The sequence below is a fragment of the Apodemus sylvaticus genome, chromosome 3, assembly GCF_947179515.1.
Source record: "Apodemus sylvaticus chromosome 3, mApoSyl1.1, whole genome shotgun sequence".
NCBI lineage: Eukaryota > Metazoa > Chordata > Mammalia > Rodentia > Muridae > Apodemus > Apodemus sylvaticus.
The window spans coordinates 132,846,830-132,867,177 of NC_067474.1; the positions used below are offsets into that span (position 1 = coordinate 132,846,830).

Genomic DNA, 20,348 nt, shown 5'->3' on the forward strand with positions numbered 1-20,348 from the left:
TTAATCGTGTATGAGGTCAACGGAAGAGATTAACTCCCCCCAAGGCCAGCTAAGTCTTCCTGGAGTCAGGGTGGTGCCCCCAGTATGAGGTAGATCGGGTGTCACCTGATTATACAGGGATGCCTCTCCCCTGGTGAGAAGCTGTCCTGAGCTCCCTGGGGGTGGCAAGCTGAAGAATCAAAGTGGTTGTCTGTCCGTCCTTCCTGCCCTGCCAACAAGAACTGAGATAGATGCAGGGCAGGTGGACTGTGTCCGAAGGAGATAGCCACCTCCTGGCCTCAGTGACTCTGTGTGGGAACAGCATGTGCCAATAGTGTGATCTGTCCTGTAAACACAGGGAGGGAGGGAGAGAGGGAGGGAGGGAGGGAGGGTCTGCCTGGGACTGGCGCAGGCAGGCCTGTGTTCCCCTCCTGGGGCTCTCTACTGAGCACGTGGGTGTGTATGTGAACGTACAGAGGAGGGCGGCGTGTCCTCAGGAAGCTGGGTTGCTCTAGTTGCCTGCCATCCTGTAGGCGAGCTCCAATGCTTATCATACCCAGAGCTGGTGGTCTCTCAAAGCTCTCTGCCCTACTCTAAGATGGGGCCTGCATTCAGAGACTAGACATCCTCTCACACGAATGAACCATCACATTTCTAGGAGGAAAAGTATCGGCTCTGACGTCCCAGTGCACACCTTTTATTTTATTTAATTTATTTATTTATTTTTAAGATTCGCAGCCCTGGCTTGCCTAGAACTCCTCAAGTACATCAGGCTGGCCTCAGGCTCAGAGACCCACCTGCCTCTCTGCCAGAGCCACGACACCCATCTCAGTGTGCACCAGGAAAACAACTGGAAAAGTGTTTCCTACTAAGTCCTTCTGCTCCCTCCATGGTGAAGCCCCTGGAGTCTTTCCCATAATTCCGCGGCTCTCTCGCCCTCCCCCAGGGTCCCCAACTCATCAGGCTTTGCTACAAAGGGCTGAAGAGATGATAGAGGGGGAGGATTGGTACCTGTGCCTAGGGTCTGTCCAGCGGAGTCAAGGGAAAGAAGCAATGAATCTGTAACACAAGAGGACAAGTTCATGTCTTTCTTCTGTAGTCAGACAAGTGCCTGCGGCTCCACCCAAACCCCGCAGCAGCCTTAAAGCCCCGACTCCTCCCCTTTGGCAGCTCACTTTCTTATATCCATATGCATGTTTGTTTGCTATTCCCACCCCCCCAATAGAATGGTAAAAGTAGCGTATAATAATAGCATATGCTGGAATAATAAAGCGAAGATGTCAGAGAGGGAAGGTATTAGCGCACAGAGACCATGCCACCAGGGCCTTTGCAATCACAGCAGGCAGAACCAAGGGGATGGGGTGGGATGTGAGCTCCCAAGCAGCCAAAGCAAAGAGAAAACAGTTTCCGGACTCAGTGTCCATGGTGCGTTGTTCTTCTGTCATTCATTCACACAGTCAGGAAACGTTCGTTGGGCAACTACTATGTACTAGAATCCTATGATACAGGAGCCAGCACACAGCAACAGCAGCAAACTGCGGCCTGCTCTCCTGTGGGTCTCTCTGCCTTTCATCTTGGAAAGAGACCTTATCAGAGAACAAACTACTGAGCTAGAAACTGATAAGAACAAAAACATTGGGAAGACATTGCTGTTTGTGTTAGGGGCCAGCCTGAGGGCACTTCGCAGGAGACTGTCTTTGGAGGAGCTGGTCCTTGGGCTACGGGTTGACAGATGTTGAGGGTTTAAGCCAACAAGAATGGAATGAGCACCACAGGCACAGAGGCGGCCTCAGTCCGTAAAGACCTGAAGGAAGAAGGGACCAGGTGTTTCCAAGAGAGTCCTGGCAGAGAGGGGATTGGGTGATGCTCCTCCTCCCGAAACATTTCTTGAGTTTGTAGCTGGGAATCTTGCATGGCTGTCTCTTAACATATGACCCAACCTCAAACAAAGGTATAAAGCCAATGCACAGCAATCACATAGTGAGGGATACCTACACGAGGTGTGGTCCAAACACCCAGTCTCAAGAGATTGGATTCAAAAGGCTCACTCGCTGCAGACATGCGTGTGCAGCCACAGCCCTCTCTACAATATCTTCTAGATCTTACTACACATGGAAATTCAACACAGTTATCATACCTTTCCATAACAAGGCCCCTGTGCTAGCATATAAACTCAATAAAAGCAGCTGCAACAGATGCTTGTTCACCGTTGCATCACCAGCACTACACCTGACTCTCACAAGCCGCTGCAGAAACTAAGCTGCTGCAGAAGGTCAGTTTCTAGAGCAATGCCCAGACCACAGACCCTTCAGGCAACCCTTTAGAAATGTGTTTACTAAGAACTGTAGGGCAGTGAGCTGGAGGTGTGCTTCCTGAAAGGATACAGAGGCGAGTATCCTACATCATCAGGTAAGGGCAGATCGTGTGCTTCGAAATCCGCCAAGAAAAAGGCAGGGCAGCTTGCTCTCTACAGGACCGTGGACAAACTGCCAGGCCTCCTGATGAGCAGCCGGCCGTGCTATCTGCACCTGCAGAGTCTAACTCAGGGGTTCTGAGTTTTGTGTCTGCTACCTCTCAGTGAGACGTGCTCCTCCTTCTAAACCCTCGGCCATCGTGAGAAGGAGAAAGGTCTCACTCTCCTGGAGGCTTCGGAAGACCTTCTGAGGAGCTGACTGCCCGGACGGCCACCCTTCAGAAAGGCAGCAGGAGAGCTGGGCAGATGGTTCAGTGAACGAACCCTGGCTGTGCAGGGTGAGGAGTGGAGCGCTGAGCCCCAGCAGGCCTGTGGAAAAGCCCGTGTCATCCCAAAGCACGGGGACGGCCGGGGCGAGCTGGGCAGCTAGACAGTGAGCTCAGAGCTCAGCACAAGACCCTGCTTCAAAATACAAAGTGTGGACCAAGGAGGACACCGGACGTCAACCTCAGTGCCCCCCCTGCCCCTCCCCCGTGCGCACATGTGTGTGTGTGTGTGTACAAAATAAAATAAAAATGCAAAAATCAAGTTTTAAGTATCTGGTTTTCACTAGTTGACACTTTTCCAATCGTAATGTGCTTCCTTCACACTCATAAGCAATCCTGATCTAATAATCTGTTTTTGAAAATTTTTGATCCACGTGTTAAAAAAGCTAAACCTTACTTGAATAACTAAAGTGCAGTAATTGCTGGCAGTGGCTGCCTCTGGTGGTAGACTCTACAAAATGTCCGCAGGGAACATGTGTTATTTGTATCAAGGGGTTGGGGGTAGGGATAGGTACTGGTGATCACTGGAGTCCCAGCTATTTGAGCTGAGGTGGGAGAGTACTACTTGGGACCAGAAATGAGGGGGGTGTGTGTGTATGTGTGTGTGTGTGTGTGTGTGTGTGTGTGTGTGTGTGAAGTTGGGCGAGGGGGTGTGGGGAGGGAGAAGAAAAAGATTTAAAATAACTGTTGCTCCAGCACACACTGGCAGGTCAGAGCCAAGGCACGGCAGGTTCCAGACCTCTTCCATGACTTGTGTTGAGGGTTCAGCTTTTCAGTCACCAGGATCATCCTGAGAGCTCAGAGCAGTTACATCAACTCCTGGATGACCCAATTTTGCTTCTCTTTCCTTCTTCCTTCCCACGATGTGTTCCTCGGTCTCAGGGATGGAACCCAGGGCCTTGCACAAGCTAGACAGCATTCCCTATGGAACCACATCTCCAGGCCCCTTCCCACAAACACTACCAAGCGCCAATGCTCAGTAAGAGAGGTCTCTGCCTTGCTGGCCAGGAAGATGGCCAAGTTGCAGGTAAATGTGATCAGGGTCTTGGGCGGGAAGCCCAGGGGAAGGTGGCTGTCTCCTGGAAGGCAGAGTCTCTGCAACAGTTGCTGTGTTCCAGGAGCACGTACCTTCAGAGTTGAGGTGTCGTGAACGGTGGGGGTGGGGAGAGGGGAGAGTGACATTCATGCTTTGTATAAGTTCAAATGAATTTTGTTTTCTGTCTTAAAGGCATAGACCAGTTCAGTGATTCATTATTTGTGTTTATTCTAAAGGATGTATGATTATTTTAGTTATAAACCACGTTGACAGCTTATGGGAAAACTTAGCATTTAACAAAGTGAGAGGTTTGCTTTGCAAGCAACAGAGCAAGAATCCAGATTTCTCCCTCTGAAGCTAACAAATAAGTCATTTTTACTTGAGCGTTCCAGGCTCCAGCTGTTCCTGGCTCCTGGGCCAGGGGCGGCCATGTGGTGTGTTGCACAAGTGACCGAACGGAATCCCAGACCAGAGCATGACAGAGCTCGCTGCACACTGAGGAAAGCTAGAATTTACTGGAAGCTTTTTATTACGGTCAGATGTTTCCTGTGTCTGGTTTCTGAGGCGGAATGTGGAGAATACGGAGGGTGGGGAAGAGAATACAGCCCGGGCCTCAAGAGCCCGGCCTGTGGGGATGAGCTGCACTCGGGGACGCTGCCCGCCTGCCTGCCCGCCACCCTCTACAGTCCACACTAGGTCATCAGCTTTCCACCCCACACAAGCGTCAGGAAAGGGAGAATGAGGAGCAAACAGACTGTTCCCAAGCAAACGGGTAGAATTCAAACATATAAGACTAACATGTTCGCCGGGTGGTGGTAGCACTAGCCTGTAATCCCAGCACTCTGGGAGACAGAGGCAGGCGGATTTCTGAGTTTGAGGCCAGCCTGGTCTACAGAGTGAGTTCCAGGACAACCAAGCCTATACACAGAAATTCTGTTTCAAAAAAACCAAATCCAAAAAACAAAAACAATACTACTACTAATAATAACAACAATAATTATTATTATTGTTATTATTGTTGTTGTTATTATTATTATTATTATTATTATTTCAGGGGCTGGAGAGATGGCTCAGCGGTTAAGAGCTATTCCGAAGGTCCTGAGTTCAAATCCCAGCAACCACATGGTGGCACACAACCACCCGTAATGAGATCTGATGCCCTCTTCTGGAGTGTTTGAAAACAGCTACAGTGTACTTATATAAAATAGATAAATAAATCTTAAAAAAAAAATTCATGTTTTCCAGTATTCTTAAGACTTATTTTATTTAATTTATCAATGTTCTCCCTCCATGAGCACTGCGTGAGTGCCTGTTCCCCATGGATGGCAGGAGAAGGCAACAGATCCCTTGGAACTGGATACAGCTGGTTGTGAGCCAACATGCGGGAGCTAGGAACTGAACCTGGGTCCTCTGCAAGAGTAGCAAGTGCTCTAACTGCGAAGCCATCTCTTCGGCCCATGTATGGGTGTCTTGCCTGTGTACAAGTCTGTGCACCACTTGTGTGCCTGGTACCCACGGAAGCCAGAAAAGACTGTTGGGTCTCCTGGAATTGAGAGTCACAGATGTTTATAAGCTGACACTCGGGTGCTGGAAATCATAGCCAGATCCTCTAGCAAGGCAGTCATTGCTCTAACCACTGAGACAACTCTCCAGGCCCCAAGAAGCATCTTAAAAACAAACAAACAAACAAATAAGCAACAGCAGCCTCGGCAGGATGGAGGGGAGCGTGCCTGTGGCAGAGTGCTCGCTTCTAGACATCAAAAACAAAACAAAAGCCTGCAAAAAATCCGACAGGAAAGGGCTGCTGGCTTGTATTCTCACATAGGAACTTGGCTGCTTTATAGGAGCTGAACTATTACCCTCCAACAGTGCAGAAGGTAGGTCAGGAGAGGGAGACTGAGGCAGGGTGTCGACAGAGAGGAGGCAGACACTACAGGGGACAGAAAATAGCGCTGTGAGGTCTGGGGGGGAGGGGCTGGGAAAGGGAAAGCTTCCTGATTTTCAGTGAACAGAACAGAAATGAGAAACCAGACAGACAGACAGACAGACAGACAGACAGAAGAGCACATCCACAGCTGAGGCTTGTGCAGACTGACGCCGACTTCTCTGACTAAGAGTGGCCTCCGGATGGACCACTGAGGGCACTGAGGTGGCCCGATTACAGGAAGTCAAGCCACTCCCTTGGGCTGCCTTCTAGGCCAGGCTAGATGCTTGGTCCTGTGGCTCACAGGGTAAAGCCTTACAGGGAAGGACCAAAGCCTGCTGCTGAGAGTGTCACAGGGACGAAGCTCACCTTCAAACTGTTCTCCTCCGTAGCCACCAGCTATGATGGCGGCCTTCCTCAGGGCCTTAGGGTTTGGCTTTGCTCAGTTTCCATGAGGCCTGGCCAACCACTCGGAGTCTCCTCTTCCTGTCCCCTGCTACCCGGATGCATTCAGCATTTGCAGGGAGCAGCAGGCTCCCTGCTCTCTTCCCTGCCCTCCTAATGGCTGCTGTAAAAGCACGCCTGTCACAGAGACCACACATTCACACTCACACAGGCTGACTCAAAAGAAGCAGAGGACAAGTTAGATTATGGGTCTAAGCTGGACCCATACTGCTTTACGAAGAGCCTTCAATTTGGCTGGGAATGGGGATGATGCTGGTGGCCTATTAAGAGGAATGATACTTTATTTTTCTTACTGTTATTTATTTGTTTATTCTTTGAGACAGTTTCATGTATTTCAGGCTGGCTTTGAACTCAGTATGCATTAGAGGAGGACCTTAATTTCTGATCCTCCTGTTTCCCAGTGCAGAGATCACAAGTGTTCTTCATTGTGCCTGGTTTTATAGAGCGACAGGGATCGAACCTAGGACTACATGCCTGCTAGGAAGGCACTCTCCAACTGAGCTACGGCCCCAACCAGAGGTAGTCTCTTAAAAAAAAAAAGATGTATTTATTTAACGTATGTATATGAGTGCACTGTCACTGTCTTCAGACAGTATCGGATCCCGTTACAGATGGTTGTGAACCACCATGTGGGTGCTGGAAATTGAACCCAGGACCTCTAGAAAAGCAGCCAGTGCTCTTAACCACTGAGCCATCTCTCCAGCCCACCAGGTGGTATCTTAATGTCCACACGGCCACTTGTTTCCTTTCCAGTTTCTCTACTGCTTAGATCCTGGAAAGATCACGTCCCCTTGCCCTAGTCCCTCAGCCTCTTCCCTCTCAAGTTCAACCCCCACCCCACCCCACACACACACAAACAAAACTTGAACAAACAGATTACTGAAGAAATACAGAGGGGAGGAAAAATGTCTGAGGAGAGTGAGCCAGGAGTGATGAGCGCTGATGACAGAGGGCATCCTAATATGGTGTGCAGATGGCGGCGGAAGGGGGGACGCCCGACTTCAGTGGGATCAGGTTCCAGCTTCGAGGACTCAGCTGAGAGTGAAAGCTGGGACGTAGTGAACTTCTTCCCAGAAGGCTCTCCTCAGATTTTATCAGTCCAGCTCACCAAGCATGTGCTCCAAAGCCTTTACAAAGCTCAGCTGCTTGAAGGCTGGCAGAACGGCTTAGTGCACAGACAAAATGTTTGCCGAGAACTGGAGTTCGCATCCTCAAAACCGGGTAAAACTCAGAAGTCAGAGACAAAGCTGGCTGGCTAGACTACCCGAAATCAACACACCTATGAGGACATGTGACACAACTTAGGGCTTCCACACACATGTGTACATGCATGTACCTAGCCACCTGCAAACAAGAATATACAAATGCATGCACACGCACTCACACCCACACACGGGCACAGACACGCATATGCACACACAAGTGCATAAATAAAGGGCTATGGAAAGACCAAAAATGTTCCCTGAAGTCCAAGAATGTCTGAGCTATCCTGACCTCACAGCCAGACTAACATGTTAGAAGCCTTAAGAGTTAGGGCAGAAGTCCAGGTCTAGGGGGTTTTACTGGGAATAACTAGAAACATGTGGAGGGGAAGGCACCTGAGGCAGTGTAAGGTGAACAGGCCACAGTGGTAGGCTGGGAATGAGTAAGCAAAAGCACTGAGGTGTGGGAAGTGAGAGGTGTGTGGCTTCAGGGGGTACGATCACCCCTAATTAATATCTTAGGGTTTCTTTGAGGAGGCAAGAATTCATGTGACTAAAGAACCAGTCAATACAATGACTATGGTTTAAAAAAAAGGCCTTGACACATCAGAGACTATTTTTAAAAAGTGAGTCACCATGAAATTAAGGGGAGAAAACTGCTATGTCATACCAGGAGACAAAAGGCACCTGGCTTGAGATTGGGGCAGGAGAGTCCCTGGGGCTTTAGCATACTCCAGGAGAGCAGGAAGTCTGGGGGAGGGAGCGGGGGCTGTGGGGGCAGCGCTGCTCACACACCTTCGAGTGTGTGAAGAGGCAGAGTGTGGGAAGGAAGCAGACACGGGCACCTGCTGAAACTAAAGGTGAAACCCTGGGAGTGAGCGGAGAGGCTCTGGGGCATGGGGCTGCCCTGGGGGGAAACGGGCCGTCTAGTCTGCCCAGTGCGTGCGGGAGTGAGTGGACATCTTACACGGAGATGGAGTCTCAAGGCCAGGCAGGAGCATGGCCAAGGGGCAGAGGAGCAGAGGGGCAGCCTCGGATGGACAGGGGATTTCTGCTACTGGATGGTCCAGCTTGGGCACAAAGGACAGATGGGAAGTCTGGACGGGTCACTGGGGAACAGAGGGCAGAGGCAGGGACCTGAAGCTGTCTGAGGGCATGACATAAGGCAGACTATCATGTTTACCTAAACGCCCTCCTATCCCCAACACACATAATGTCTTTGGATCTGATTCCTTCAGTGTAGAAAGGGTAATGTGGGAACAGAGTCTCATCTGAGCCCTGAGACTCGTAGGTTCCTTCTTCTGCTATGTGTGTTTGTATATGTGCATGCACATGTGTGCTCTGGCATGTGGAGGCCAGAAGGCAACCTTCAGCACCATTCCCTATCTTGATTTTTTATTTTTTTGACAGAGGTCACTCACGGCCTGGAACATGCTAAGAAGGCGAGGATGTCTGTCCAGGAAGCTCCAGGGATGGCCTGTCCCTGCCTCCCTCCCTATCCCCCTCCTTTTACACGGGTCCTGGGATCAAATCCAAGGCTCGCACTTATTATCCACACCTTCGCTGTCTGGGCTCTCTCCCGCCCGTGGCAGTCTTACAGATTTTACAACATCTATACGCTGCACAGAGCAAACATTCCTTAACACCCCAGCACTGTGAGACTTGGAAGCAGCATGCTGGAATGGAATACTTCTGCCGTGAATTTTACACTAAATGGGAGGGACTATAAATATATTCACATCATTTTAGATTCGATTTTGTAGACTAATGAGTTTTTATACTAATCTCTTGTGAAAAATGCTTTAAAAAGTTGTTAAGGGTGGGTAAGACAGTTGCTCTGTGGGTAAAGGCACCCGCTGCCAACCCTAATGGCCTGAGTTCAATCCCCAGGACCTGCACGTGGAAGAAAAGAACTGACTTGTGAAAGTTGTCCTTTAACCCCCCACATACAAACACATGTGTGTGCATACATGTGTATGTGTCACTCATGGGAGCACATGTGTGCATGAGCATACTCATGCACAATCACACATACACTCACACATATGAGCACACACATGTACATGTACAGAAAAAATGTAATTAAAAAAAGTTTTGGGGCTGTTGAGATGGCTCGGCGGTTAAGAGCACTGACTGCTTTTAGGTCCTGAGTTCAAATCCCAGAAACCACATGGTGGCTCACACCATCTATAACAAGATCTGACACCCTCTTCCGGTATGTCTGAAGACAGCTACAGTATACTTACATATAATAAAATAAATAAATCTTTAAAAAAAAAGAGTTTTAAAGTTCATGCTATGATGGTGGCATGAAGCCGTGTTCGGGGTCTGGATTTTATCAAGTGGACGCAGAGAGGCAGAGAAAGACATTATAATTTTTTTTTCAGTAAACTAATGATGTCAACAGACTTCAAAGAACCCCACTGTAATAGTGGTGAGAGACAGTCAGATGCACACAGCAGGCACATTAGGAGAGCCTTCTAGCAAACCGCATGGGGGATGAGAAGGGTCTAGTGTGGTGTTGTGGGGCCGGGGATCTCAAGAGCAGGTTCAAGTAAACCACTAAGTGTGGAGGCCACACGGTCTCAAACGCTGTGGAGGGGAAATGAGGAGGGGGGGCGATCTGGACTGTGCAGCTGTGGACTAAGACACGCTTAGGAGACAGGTGAAGCACTCTCCTGGGTGTGTCTGTGAGAAATGAAGGATCTGGTTAGATGTGGGGAGGTGAGGACTAATCAAAACTGGAATTGCAGAATGAGGGGGTACAAATACTCCAGAACACACATACACACACACACACACACACACGACCACAGTGCTGGGCGCAGCAGCAGAAGGGGCAGCATGCACTGGAGACCCTTCCTTGGCTGCCTTGGTTTGAGCCGGCTTTGCTCCCTCTGAGGCTCAGGCTGGAGTTTAATCCCCACAGTGAGTACCAGAGAGGGTGGGAGTTTAAGGCAACTGCAGTGGTAGAGCCACTGGGAGGTGATTAGGGCTGGTGGGGGACACCGGGGTGGAGCCCTGAGGAACGGCTGCTGGCCAGAGCATAGCGTACAGCTCCCACCATGCATTCCCCCCCCACACACACACACACACAGCTTCAGGACTCTGCCAGCAAGAAGGCTCTTACCTGACATGGACCCCTGGCCCTGGACCAGAACCAGAAGCCAAAGGAAACCTTTATCATTTACTCATTCTGTGGTGCTGAGTTAAAGCCAAGAGACAATGAAACCAGACACCTGTACCTGGCAGCTAGCCAACCAATGACCTCAAGAGCAGGTTCAAGTGAGCTACTAAGTGTGGAGGCCTCACGGTCTCAAATGCTATGGAGGGGAAATGAGGAGGGGGTGCCGACCTGGACTGTGCAGCTGTGACTGTCTATGGCAATGATTAGATCATGAGGACTCTGACCTATAACTGGATTAACTCCTAGATGGCTCCAAAATATGACTGCGTTATTAGGAGGTGGTGACAGAAAAAGGCGAGGCTGCTGGACGGGGAGGTCACTGGAACCTGTCCCTGGCCTGTATCTGGCCCTGGCCCCTCCCTGTATTTCCTTGCTGCCTGTCCACCATGAAGAAGCTCTGTGCCCCCGCCCCCACAATTGCGATGTCCTCACCCTGGATGGTCCCAGTAATATGGAGCCAAGTGATCATGGACTGAATCTTCTGAAACCGGGAGCCAAAATAAATCATTGCCTTTAAGTTGTTTATGTCAGGCATGCTGTCCCAGGGGCAAGAATAGCCATTAATGCAGAGTGAACATACACCCTTTAGGATGTCACTTAAGGATAGACTTAGGGGATGGCGACACGGCTCCAGTCTCGAGGACCTGAGTTCAATTCCTAGCACCCACGTGGGGTGACTCACAGCTGCGGGTAAGCACAGCCCCAGGGTCCTACTGCCCTATTCTGGCTTCTGTAAGCACACATAAAGAGGCACAATATAAATAAAAATACATCTTTTATTTTTTTAAAGGTTTATTTATTATATGTAAGTATACTGTTGCTGTGTTCAGACACCTCAGAAGAGGGCATCAGATCTCATTACAGATGGTTGTCAGCCACCATGTGGTTGCTGGGATTTGAACTCAGGACCTCTGGAAGAGCAGTCAGTGCTCTTAACCACTGAGCCATCTCTCCAGCCCCTATTTTTTTCATCTTTTTAAAAATATAATATCAGAGATAATAATTTTTTTAAAAAGGTTAAAAACAAGTTTAGGAAAACTCTCAGAATATAAGCCAGAAAGTTAGAGACAGGAAATGATAAAACTTTTTTTAATTAGATAGTATGACATCTAGAATATGAAAGCAAATAAGAAAAACAGTGGGGAGGAGGGGCTGGAGAGATGGCTCAGTGGTTAAGAGCACTGACTGCTCTTCTAGAGGTCCTGAGTTCAAATCCCAGCAACCACATGGTGACTCACAACCATCTGTAATGGGATCTGATGCCCTCTTCTGGTGTGTCTAAAGATGGCTATAGTGTACTTGCATATATAAAATAGATAAAAAAATTTTTTTTAAAAAAAAGTTGGGTTATAAAAAAAAGTGGAAAGGAAAAAATTTAAAGAAATAATTCAATGACAATTTCCTAGAACTTCAGGCCCTGAAGTTTTGTGGTTTTTCTGCTTTTGTTTGTTTCTTTTTGCTTTACTTTAGTTTCAAAGGGTCTTTGGGGGCTGAATCAGTAAAGTGCCTACCACACAAGCATGAAGGCCTGTGACTGGATCTCTGGCACTCATGTAAAAGCGGGCAGGGTGAATCTGTAACAGCACAGGCCGCTGCGACTGTTCCTGGCTGCCCATCATTAGATGGTAAGACACCACTCATTTTGGATGCAGGACATAGAGAAGTCTCCCCTAACTGACCAGGAAACCCTCTCCCTACAGGGTAAGTTACACAGTTCCAGAGGCACTGTAAAGGCTGCTGCAGGGGAAAAGAAATCGATGGTCTTGTGCAGCACTGGACTCTGCATGTGCAACTTTAAAATTCTTCCTGGAAAAACACACCTATAGTTGCAATTGTAGCACAATGGTTATGCAGTTAACCAACCACTTTCTGATTAGATCTGAGCCCCTGACATAGGGTTTCCTACTGCTGTTGTTTTGCTAAACAGTCATGCTATCAATCATGCTATCAAGCTGCCTTCCAAGTGTTTATGTTTATACTCATAGATTTGTACTGCTTTCAATTTTGGCCAGAGAAACTTCTTTTTTGCAGTGGGTATTGTTAGTGTAGAGACTTATAACTGGTCAAAACACTTAAAAAAAAATACACACACACACACACCTCAGCTGTGTCATTGTACATGTACCCACCTAGAGCTTGGGGAATATCACAGAGTAGGAGGCAAAAGGACTGTAGGAGCTGGCAGGTGGGAAAGAGTGAAATCCTCACTTCCAGACACAAGGAGCCTAGAAGCTTAATGCACACATTAAGCCACTACAGCTGTAGTTAGCTGAGAAGTATCAAGCCAATCAAAATTCTAGCATGCAAAAGAGAGGGGTCTCTGAGGGCCCACCCTTGGTGGAGGAGCTATTGACAACTGCTGGGTGCCAAAGGAGAGAGTCACCCTCCTTGGGGATATAGTTGATGGTAGGTTGCCCATGCTTCAATGGACTGCTCCACAGTCACAAGCACATGGGCAACACTAATTGGACTCACCAGTAACAACAAAGGAGCACGTGAGGTTGGGAGGGGCATGGAGTGGGCGGTACTGAGGAGGGGAAGCATGGAGTGGGCGGTACTGAGAAGGAGGGGCATGAAGTGGGCGGCACTGAGAGGAGGGGCATGGAGTGGGCAGCACTGAGGAGGAGGGGCATGAAGTGGGCGGCACTGAGAGGAGGGGCATGGAGTGGGCGGCACTGAGGAGGAGGGGCATGGAGTGGGCGGTACTGAGGAGGAGGGGCATGGAGTGGGCGGTACTGAGGAGGAGGGGCACGGAGTGGGAGGCACTGAGGAGGAGGAGAGGCGTGGAAGCCACTAAGGAGGGAGGGAGGATGTTATGGATGGATACATTCACAATATATAGTATACATGTACTTTTACAGAATGAATAGTTTTTAAAAGCTGAAAATAAAACACCAGAAGTTATCCACAAAAGATGGAGCAACCTACAGTGATAGGCCTGGGGCTTTAAATCTAATTGACCTGGTTCCCTCACATCACATAACTTGCAGATGTGTACCAACAGGGCCAAAAATAAAGTCTTCTAGCAACCCGGATGTTTTCAATTTCATCACACATAGCTGAATAGTTTATGAAATACTGTCTTGCATTAATTTTATAATTGTTTTATGCATCTAGATAATGCCTGTAAAAATAGCAGATAGGGGCAGAAGAGATGGCTCAGTGGTTAAAGCACTTGCTGCTCTTGCAGAGGACTTGGGTGTGATCCCCAGCACCCACGTGAAAAGCTCACAACCCCTGCAGCTCCAGGGCTATGGTATTGAACGCCCTCTTCTGGCCTCTGAAGGTATTGCTTGCGTGTGGGACACAAAGACAAGAAGGCACATATTTAGCTGGACACATAAATGAAAAAGTATTTTTAAAAATTTTAAGTATCAGAATAAAATATAATCAAAGGACAACAGAAGCAAATGTTGGGTCCTTGTTTGGAGCAAACTCGAAGGTGAAAGAAATCTGGAGGAAAAACAGGATTTTTTTTTTTTAGTATGGTTTGGATATTAGAAGATATTAAGAAATTATGATCCCTTAATTTTACTTTATAATTTTTAGATATTATTTTACTATTTTTAGGAGTATGTTTTTGCCTGCATGTATGTCTGTGCGCCATGTGTGTGCCAGACACCCACAAATGCCAGAAAAGGGAATGGATCCTACAGAACTGGAGTTACAGAAGGTTGTTAGCTACCATGTGGGTGCTAGAAATTGAGCCTGGGTCCCATGGAAGAGCACCTCTGAGCAACCTCTCTAGTCCCTGGTTGCTTTATTTTAAAAAGCTGTATGCATTAGAGGCGCACCCCCAAGTATGTGTGCATAAAATGTATGCTTCCCGGGATTTGTTTTAAAATCCAAATACTAAATGATAAGAGTGTCTGCGGGAGCAAGGCGTGTATCATATTCACACCGGGGCCCGGGGGTAGGGAAGATGCTGAAGTCCCTGCCTATGACATCCTGCCCTCCAGCTGGGAGAGAGATGCAGAGATGCACATGAGAGAATTAAAAGAGCAGGGGACCACCTCATCAAGAGCGAGCAGACCAAGAAGGAGCACTCAACAAGATTTTATATTTTTTTTCTAAAAAATCTCCAAGGCCAATTAACTTATAACATTTCCACTTAAAAAGCAATGCTACACGGCTCTTGGTGGCCCAGCTGATGTCTGAAAAGTAGTGATAAGTGGCTAACTATCAAGTCAGGCAGGGAGGCATGGGGAGAACCGGCAGTCATTCACTGCAGGGGGCAGGATGAAATGACGTGTCTGTTTTGGGAGCTAGCCTGGGAGGGTCTCAGTTGGTCTGGTGCTACTCTTGTCAAATCGACTGCATCTGGAGTTAACTGAAACCCAAGTGGCTGGGCACACCTGTGAGGGATTTTTTTTTTCTTTTCTTTTTTTGTTTTTCAAGACAGGATTTCTCTGTGTAGCCCTGGCTGTCCTGGAACTTACTCTGTAGAACAGGCTGGCCCCAAACTCAAGAGGTCCTCCTGCCTCTGCCCACCGATTGCCAGGACTAAAGGTGTGTGCCACCACCACCCAGAAGGAGTTTTTCTTAATTAAATCATTTAAAGTGGGAAGACCCACTTTGAAAAAGTATTTTATTTTATTTTTATGTGTATGGGTGTGTTTCTGCTTATGTGTCTCTGTGTCACATACATGCCTAGTGTCCAGAAAAGCCAGAAGAGAGCATCAGATCTCTTGGAGTTACATGTGGTTGTGAATCACCATGGGGATTCTGGGAATTGACCCTGGGTCCTCTAGAAACAGCAGCTAGTGCTTTTAACTGCTGAGCCATCTCTTCGTCGCCGTTGAAAAATCTCTTATCTCCAAAAATATTCACATTATGATCCATAACAATAGCAAAATTAGTTATAAAGTAGCAATGAAAGTAATTTTGGGGTTGGGGGTCAGCACAACATGAGGAACTGTATTAAAGGGTCCCAGCGTTAGGAAGGTCGAGAACCACTGCTACAAGCATTCTAATCAATCCCCGCCTATATATGTATAGACTCAGTCTGTAAGTCCTGCTGCTCTAGTGAACCCTGACTAATATTGTTGGCTAAGCAGTTATTCCACTGCTAGGCATATACCAAGAGAAAAGGGAATGTTCTGCACATATAAAAGCTTATACATGATGTCTGCAATATCCATGGAAGTATTTCTAATAGTCAAAAACAGAAGAACCTACATATCCATTAGTGGGTCATGTGTAGATAAGTAAAATGTGGGCATTAGCCTGTTAAAAACATCACTCATCACAGAAAGGCACAAAGCACTGACATGTTCTGTACTGTGGGTGAGCTCTGAAACACTACGTTGAGGAAGAACAACTGGCAGAAGCTGCTTGATTCCCTGTATTGCATATGCAATGCCCAGAGTAGGCAAGCCTACAGAAAGTATGTATGGTTATAGCATGGGTTATAGGGCAGGAAAGTGGGTCATTTTTCTCTCTCTCTCTCTCTCTCTCTCTCTCTCTCTCTCTCTCTCACACACACACACACACACACGCACACGCACACAAACACACGCGCGTACACACACAAACATGGTTAGGGCATCTCTGAAGGAAAATGGGTCATGTTACACAGACACACATACTTTTCTAACCTGACACATTATTTTTATGGAGGGTCATAATATAGATTGTTTCCACATGAAAACTATTCTGTCAGGGGTTGAGACGATTTCTGTCTGGACTGTTAAACATATGTGTATTTTATATTCATTTGGGCCTTACTATCTTCAAAGTACATGTTTTAGTAACTCAAACTAAAAAATATATTTTGTTCTTTGATAGTGAATACTTTATATTGAAAAGGAATTATTAAAACATCTCTTTTGAGATATATATAAAAACATACTTTAATCAATAATACAACTTGCTCTGAGACCAAATATTTAGACAACTGCATGCATATATGTATGTGCATGTGCATGTGTGTGTATGTGTATATATATGTGTATATGTATGTATATATGTATATGTATGTGTATATGTATATGTATGTGTATATGTATATGTATGTGTGTATGTGTATGTGCATATGTATGTGTATGTGTATATGTATATGTATGTGTATATGTATGTGTGTGTATATGTATGTGTATGTGTATATATGTGTGTATATGTATGTGTATGTATGTGTATGTGTATATGTATGTGTGTATGTGTATGTGTGTGTATGTGTATGTATGTGTATGTGTATATGTATGTGTATATGTATGTGTATGTGTATATGTATGTGTATATGTATGTATATATGTATGTGTATGTATGTGTATGTATATGTATATGTACATGCCATAAGTAAAGCTCAGTGCACGCAGCAGGCCACTAAGTCCTTTTCTTACACATTTATCTATCTGTTTGGGGCAGTTGTGCTATGATATCCCTGTGGAAGTCTCATGACAGCCTTCAGGAGTCGGTCTGCTCCTCTACACCGTGGTCCTGGGAATTGAACTCAGGCTGTCCAGCTTGGTGGCAAGGTCCTCTACCCATTGGTCCACTCAAGTCCACTAAGTTTTCTTTTTCAAAGATAAATTTATTCTGATGTGTCTGTGTCTGTCCGTATCCAGGTATAGGTACATCACATACACAGGTGCCCATGGAAGCCCATGTCAGATCCCCTGCAGTCAGTCACAGGAGGTTGAGCCGCCTGGCATGGGTCTCGGGAACCGAACTTAGGTCCTCTGCAAGAGTAACCAATGCTCGTAACCGCTGAGCCGCCTCTCCAGCCCCCCCGCAAGTCTATGGTATCTCTTCACTTCCTTTGTAGTTTCTCCCACTCATTCCCAGTCACCTTCTTTTCTGAGACAGGGTCTCTCTGGGTAGCTCTGTCCTTGAACTCCCTCTGTAGACCTCTGGCCTGGAACTCAGCTCCGCCTGCCTCTGCCTCTGAGTGCTAGGATTAAAGTGTGCACCACACCTGCCTGGCCAGTTCTCCTTTTGTAATCCTCTGATAGCAGATGTGTTTTCTGTCTGATTTCACATAAAAAATTATATGATTTTTACCGCTGAGAAATATTCTATTCTGCTCTAATTTTTCACTATTTATGTATTTATGGACCTTGAGATGGTTTTTAATAGTGTAGCATTAGAAATACGACTTCCGAGAATTGCTGTCCCTAAGCCCTGTAGGGCATGTGGTCTAGTTTTCTCTGGGTAAACATCCATAATCAGGAAGCACGCACGCGTGACATGTGTACTCTCGCCATATAAAGAACATGAGAAAATGCTTCCTAAAGAGGTTGCATAACATTTTCCTTTTTTGCTCTGATCTCTGCCAGAGATGAGAGTTTCAATGCTCATCAATAGCACGTGGTCAATTTTTAAAATTTTAACCCTTTTACCAAGCATGGAGTTTTAGTTTGCACTGCTATATCACTGAAGACTGAAAGAGTTAATCTATAAAAGGCTCATTAGATGTGATGGTATTTGCATAAATCTGTGGTAACTAGAGTTGACTGTTTAGCTTTAAATGGTAAGCTGTACAGTACATAAATTATATTTCAAGAACGCTGTTATCAGTCATACCTGGAGTTCTAGGCACTCGGGAAGCTTCCAAGTTCAAGTCCTGCCCAGGCTACAGAGCAAATTCAAGGCTAACCTGGGCAACTTGACTCTGCCTTCGTGTTTTCACAAGAAGGTTGGAGATAGAGCTCAGCGGAAGTGCTTACCTTGCAGGTGCGAGGCCTTTGTAAGGAATCCTTAGTACCAAAAGGGGGCGGGGCACCTAGCCTCAGAAACATTACTCAGGATGGGTCATGGAGGCCAGCAAAGACAAGCCTCCTTTGCCCGCCCTTCATATGTGGATCTTCGTTGTCTGGATAAGGGAAGGAAGGAGGGAAGGAGGCGGTCCATTCCTTATTTAAGATTACACTGAGGAGGGGGCTGGAGAGGGGCTCGGCAGCTATGAGTATCTGGTGTTCTTTCAGATGACTGGGGTTTGGTTCTTGCACCCATGTAAGGGCTCATGACCACCTACAGGACACAACCCTCCACACAACCACAACTCCAATTCCAGGGCATCCAATGCCTTCTTCCGGCCTCTGTGGACATTTGCATTCACACGATAAACCCCCTCCAACACACACATGCACAACTACACTCACACAACTAAAAACAAAATTAATTTAAGAATTAGGGCTGGGCAAGAAGGGAACTTCCCCTAGTCTTTGAACCATAATTCTCACTAACTCAATAACTAAACTTCTACGTCCCAAGATGTTGTAAACTGGAAGTTCGCAGATGTATCAAGTTTAGCCCACGGAATGTTTGGAAAATTCTGAATTTGTTAACATTTATAAGTCAGAGTATTTCAAAAAACAATTCCTATTTCTAACTCCTGCGGGTGGGGAAGAGATTCTGACAACGGTGCCGAGTGCTGGTTTCACTCAGCAAGGATTAATGGAGTATCCTTATAAGCTGGTGTCCAGGGTATTCACAGGGTTCTTACTCTAAGACTGGGGAGGAGAACATGCCAGAATCAAGGAGAGAAACTCGGTGGAAGAGGGGCTGGAGGAGGTGGAGGGCCAGCATCCTCAGAGCCACACTGAGATGCCTCGGTCTTTACAGCATCTCTGCCTTCTCCTCAGAGAGTTACCACAGACCTAACTACATACTTGTTTGTGTCTGATGTTGGTTTCCGAGTGGAGACTGAAAACTCTGAGCATCCTAGAATGCTCTTTTCATAATACAGTATTCTTCCCTTAGCCACAATTTCACTTTCTGTGGTTTCACCTCCCCACCATCAACTGTGACTTGAAATTGTGTGATGGAAAATTCCAGGCATAACTCTCCCTTGAGTTTTAAACTTCTATGTTTCCAAGTAGTGTGATGAAATCCCTTGCTGCCTCTCTCGTTCCATCTGTGCTCTCTGCTGCTCGCGATGTGAATTGCTTCTTTGTCCAAAGTGTCCACGCTGTAAGTGCTACCCTCCCTACTGGAGCACAGGAGCTGTAGGCCTGGTTCTCAGAGCGATCGTTGCAGCTCTGTAGTGCCTGGGTCCAAGGGACTCACTTCACTTGGTCTTGGCCCCCAAGCGTGTGGGTAGTGATACAGGAAATGTTAATAATGTATGGCCATAATTATTTATTACTTTCTAGCTATTATTTTAATCTCTTACAGTGCCAGTTTTGTAAATTTTTATCACAGGAATGTATCTGTAGGAAAGCCCAGTATATTATACGGTTTTGGGGGGGTTTGGTTTTTTGTTTTGTTTTTTGGATTTGGTTTTTTTCGAGACAGGATTTCTCTGTATAGCCAAGGCTGGCCTCGAACTCAGAAATCCGTTTGCCTCTGCCACCCAGAGTGCTGGGATTACAGGCGTGTGCTACCACTGCCCAGCCCATATTATAGGGTTTTATAGAAACTCGCATGTATCCAACTGCCTTCCCCCCACCCCCATCTATCTTCTTTTACTCTTCTATGGACTTTAGAAGAACTTTACCCTGACCTTGGCTGTTTTGCCTCATTAGCCTCTCTGACTTAGGAACACCACACTCACTGTTTTTCTTTGCTCTTGTCAGACACTCTTTTGGAGTCTAGGACGCTGGAGCGCACCCTGCACGTGTGCCTTTCTTGGCCAATCCTCGGTGCTTAGAGTCAGGTTAAACATTGGGGCTGGAGAGATGGCTCGGTGGTTAAGAACACTGACTGTTTTCCATAGGTCCTGAGTTCAATTCCCAGCAACCATATGGTGGGTCACAACCATCTGTAATGGGATCAGAAACCCTCTTCTGTTGTGTCTGAAGACAGCCACAGTGTACTCATATACATAAAAAAAAAATAAAAATTTTACAAAAGGTCTTATTTAAGAAAAGGTTT

At 46.8% G+C, this 20,348-nt stretch overlaps 1 protein-coding gene across 4 annotated transcripts in view; it reads right to left on the bottom strand.

Annotated features, from left to right (window-relative positions):
• St3gal3 (ST3 beta-galactoside alpha-2,3-sialyltransferase 3) overlaps nt 1–20,348 on the bottom strand; it is a 206,034-nt gene that overhangs the window by 122,033 nt on the left and 63,653 nt on the right. For 3 of the 4 annotated variants that reach the window (XM_052177152.1, XM_052177151.1, XM_052177153.1), the window contains one exon: nt 991–1,038. The exons of the other annotated variant lie outside the window; for it this stretch is intronic. In XM_052177152.1, coding sequence (XP_052033112.1) covers nt 991–1,038 — 48 coding nt within the window. The remainder of the gene's footprint in view (nt 1–990; nt 1,039–20,348) is intronic. 4 annotated transcript variants of the gene reach the window in all.